We start from the raw sequence: 4,335 nt of genomic DNA, 5'->3' as shown, positions 1-4,335 counted from the left end.
GCTCCCCACCCCTCCCAGTCCCATCCATCTTCTGTTCCTTCCCTCTGCTCACCATCCCTCCGTCCCATCCATCTTCTGCTCCTTCCATCTGCTGTGCCTGACCTCTCCCAATCCCATCCATCTCCTGGTCCATCCCTCTGCTCCCCACCCCTCCCAGTCCCATCCATCTCTTGCTCCTTCCCTCTGCTCCCCAGCCCTCCCAGTACCATCCATCTTCCCTCTGCTCCCCACCCCTCCCAGTTCCATCCATCTTCCTTCTACTGCCCCCCCCCGCGAGGTCCAAGATCGTGACTCCGTCTACCCCTCTCTCTTCCTCCCTCCCTCTGGCGCAGGCAACAGTCTTCAGCTTTTTCAGCGTTCCTGGCAGCGGTAGCGATGTACACGCTGCCTTCGGTCTGCCCCGGAAGCCTTCTCTTCAAGTTCCTGTTCCCACCTATGTGGGAACAGGAACTTGAAGAGAAGGCTTTGGGGCAGAGCCGAAAGCAGAGTATACATCGCTACCGCTGCCAGGAACGCTGAAAAAGACTGCTGCCTGCGCCGGAGGGAGGGAGGAAGAGAGAGGGGTAGACGGACACACTCCTTTCCGTCCGCTTGGCTTCCCTGCCCTCTCTGTCTGCGTCCCGCCTTCCTCTGACGTCAGAGGAAGGCGGGACGCAGACAGAGAGGGAAGGGAAGCCAAGCGGATGGAGAGGAGCGCGTGCCTGCATGTGTTTTTTTTAAACTAATGGCGAGGCGGCGCCTCGTCGTCGTTTGGGGGGGCATTGCCCCCCCTCGCCCCCCCAGTCTACGCCTATGCATCTACCACATTTGCTTATTTCCGATCTGACGAAGAAGGGCAACCTTCGAAAGCTAATCAAGAAATGTATTAAGTTATGTCCAATAAAAAAGGTATCATCTTATTTTCTTTTCCATGTTTTATTTTGTTTGGTTTTTATTACCTTTAAAAGTGGACTAACATGGCTACCACACCACTCCACTGGGCTATGAAGATATGTCAAATTGAAGAACTATACATTTTCAACTTTGTAAGTCATCTCCAGTAAACATCATTGTAATCAGGGCTGGCTTTAGGTGGGGTGCAAAATTAGGGCAATTGCTGTGGGTCTGCTGGCAGGCATTGGGGCCCCTTCAGTAATTTCTATCCTGGGACTCAGTGCTAAAAACACCAGTGCGCCTATAGAACGGCTTAGTAAACAGGGCCCGTAGACTGGCCCTGAATGTAGTATAATTTATAGAACTGTGAAACTGTATTTATACATCCCTGAAAACAATTTGTTAACATTCTAGAAATGATTTAAAAAGTAACATTTTACAAAGTTGAGGACAATTAATCAATGTTTTGATTATTATGTATTTTGCATTATTTATTTTATTTATATCCCGTCTTTACTCAAAGTAGGTAACCGAAAAACATACATATAATCAAAAATGTGGGATACAAATGCAAAAAAATAAAAAAAGTAAAAAAATAAAACATAGCAAACAACAAAAATCAGCAACAATCAATACATCAACCCAATCAGCTAACCCCCCCCCCCCCCCACCCCAGTTATTTCACTCTTCTAGGAAGGCCTTTAAAAAATATACTAGGGCTGCAGAAATGCAAAACGTCGATTAAAAATTATCTACCACTGCATAAACGGGGGTATTTCCAAAGAAAAATAACTTATTCATACTGAACTATTCAGCATCCTGCTCCCCAGCAGCTTAAAGATAGGACGCCTGGGAAATTACCCATAGTAATTTGCATTTGCAGAGCAGTAAAACAGCTTGTTCCTTATTATTATTATTATTTTTTGCTAGAAGTTCTGCGCCACTGCAGAAGGAAGAAGAACGGTATTTTATGATGTCAGGGAATACTTTCCTCTGTGGGTGGAGCTTTAGGAGGGGCACGTCAGACGTCCCTGAATTAGAGCAACGACAGAGGTTCTGCTCTCCGGAAAGAATAGGAGGCGTGGTTAAATGGCTCATAGAATTTTCTGATTGGCTGCAGAACTGACAAAAAGCCAATTTATAAATGCGAAAGGCCAGCTCTGCTTAAATGCTGTTGTCGAATTGTTAGTGCTTCCGTGTGCCTCAGCCGTGCCCATCAAAACTGAAGGTATGCATTTACACCCATAGCTGAAAATGTAAATAAGGTTGCCGAATTGTCTTACCGTTCTTTTCCCCTTTATAGGTGAAAGCTGCGAGGTTATATAGTTATTAGTTTAAATGCATCCTAGAACGAGACAGAAAAATAATACAAAAAGAAAACAGTTACATGTTTTTCATGAAGTGGGGAGGGGAGGGGAATTGAAAATCCTGATTAGTTTCTGTATAAAAGTGGCAACGATAGCCAGAACTGCGCTTGTGTTGTTTTCTTATCGATACAATACCAGATTTGTTCTTTTTCTGTATTCTGCAGGTTGGAGGAGCGCGACTGTTGCTGATTCTGTTCTGCAGAAACTTTGTCTTAGACCTCTCGATGTGGTTGCTGGACAAGTTACGGGAGACGGCGGAAAGCGGCAGCGGAGTTCTGTCCTATTTGGAAACCGATCGCATCATGCTGGGAAAACAGCGAGCTTCCTCGGAGAGATCCAAGAAAGGGGCAGTGTTCCCCAACGTTCTGACACCCGACCAGATCCCTGAATTCTGCATCCCTCCGAAACTGACGGCTCAGCTAGAGATCGGGGCGATTCCTCGCTACAGATCTTCCCCCAATATCCACATTGCCGTCTCGGAACCCACAGGGGCAGCTCACTGTGCGCACCAAGGCATGCCATTCGCAGAGCTCCATGTCATCCGGATTGAAAGTGCCGAGGATGCCCCCGCAGACCTGACCTACAGCGACGAGGAAAGTACCAATGCTGATCCTCAGTCACAGGCTGCACTGTCTCTGCCTCATTTGCCCAAAGCACAGACCTCCTATGGCTTTTGCACTTTACTGGAAAGCCCCCACACTAGACGAAAAGAATCTCTCTTTCACAGTGAGCCTGTCAACTTATTGGGGAAACCCTCTGTACACCCAAGATCTAGATCCAACACCTGCTGCAAAGGGGTTGCTCCTCCACACAGTGTCAGCCCTGTGTTTGCCAGACTTTCTCCCACAAACATGTTCCCATACAGACAAGGGACTTTGGATAGTGACACGGCTTCTTCTACCGAATCTTCTCCCTTTAGTTCGCCTCTTCTCCATCGATCCCTGCCAAGATCCAGCTCTTTGTTCAAAGCTCTGAGCCAAGACAGACTGTTTTGTAGGGCATTCAAAGTCAACAAGAAACCTGTCATAACAAGGAACAACTCTATATCCACGGAGGAGGGGAGCTCCACGGACAGTAGCCCAAATATCACCAGAAGGGCATCGGAGGGATTGATTGAGCCTGTATCCTCGGAGGGCTGTCATTTTTCACCTTCGCCCATGTTTCCACTGGACCTGATGTATAGCAGGGAGAGATTTATCAGGGAAAACACAGTGCATCTGGATAGGGGAGGCGTGTTGAGGCTGTCTGCTGAATACTGTCCACAAAACAAAAGACTTAGAATTCGCTTGATTAGTGCTGAAGGACTTTATCATACGTTTGTGGAGTCAAAAAGTATTAACTGTTGTATCAGTCTTTCTCTTGGTCCAGGGAAAGTACAAAAACAGAAAAGTACTGTTATAAGGAAAAGCAGGAACCCGATTTTTAATGAAGATTTTTTCTTTGATGGTATATGTGAAGAGGACCTTTTTAACAGATCTATAAAGTTAAAAGCAGTGAATAAGGGTAACAGTATGAAAAGAGACTTCATGTTAGGGAAGTGTGAACTCCGCTTGATAAGCATCTTGCCAGCATAAAACTGATATGTATGTTTATTTATTTATTTTTGTATTGCATATATATGTTTTCAATAAACAGTTTTTGAATGCATAACTATTTCTCCCTTACTTTTATAGTTTTCAATTGACAGTGCGCATTACAATTAAAAAAATAATAAACTTGTGTCTCTATACTTAGCGCCTGAGACAATAATTCTTGGCGTATTAAGCAAGGCACATGATAGGTAAACAGTTTGTTTTCATTTCTTGGACAGTTTAATTACTGTAGCGAATACGATGTAGAGAAACAATATTTTTGTAATACAAGAGTAAGAATCATTTCTGGAAGCGAGTTAACTTCTAATGTTTCTATAGTTTGGGATAGTAAGCAAACATGTGGACAATGGGGAGCCGGTTGATATTGTATATCTGGATTTTCAGAAGGCGTTTGACAAAGTGCCGCACGAAAGACTCCTGAAGAAATTGCAGAGTCATGGAATCGGAGGTAGGGTATTATTATGGATTAAGAACTGGTTGAAAGATAGGAAGCAGAGAGTAGG

General features: G+C 44.8%; 1 protein-coding gene across 1 annotated transcript; it reads left to right on the top strand.

Annotated features, from left to right (window-relative positions):
• Nucleotides 1-2,049: 2,049 nt before the first annotated feature.
• Nucleotides 2,050-3,867, top strand: LOC115460625 (C2 calcium-dependent domain-containing protein 4C-like). Its single transcript, XM_030190394.1, has 2 exons — nucleotides 2,050-2,101; nucleotides 2,405-3,867. The coding sequence occupies exon 2, from the start codon at nucleotides 2,465-2,467 to the stop codon at nucleotides 3,812-3,814; it is 1,350 nt and encodes a 449-aa protein (XP_030046254.1). The 5' UTR covers nucleotides 2,050-2,101; nucleotides 2,405-2,464; the 3' UTR covers nucleotides 3,815-3,867.
• The last annotated feature ends 468 nt before the right edge of the window (nucleotides 3,868-4,335 follow it).

Source organism: Microcaecilia unicolor, chromosome 1 (genome assembly GCF_901765095.1).
Source record: "Microcaecilia unicolor chromosome 1, aMicUni1.1, whole genome shotgun sequence".
NCBI classification, from domain to species: Eukaryota; Metazoa; Chordata; class Amphibia; order Gymnophiona; family Siphonopidae; genus Microcaecilia; species Microcaecilia unicolor.
Note: the sequence above shows the minus strand (reverse complement) of the source record. Positions and strands in the feature narration are given on the sequence as shown.

What these genes read in the sequence shown, in the direction of transcription:
- LOC115460625 (XM_030190394.1), top strand. Translation starts at nt 2,465, where the DNA reads ATGTGGTTGCTGGACAAGTTACGGGAGACGGCGGAAAGCGGCAGCGGA.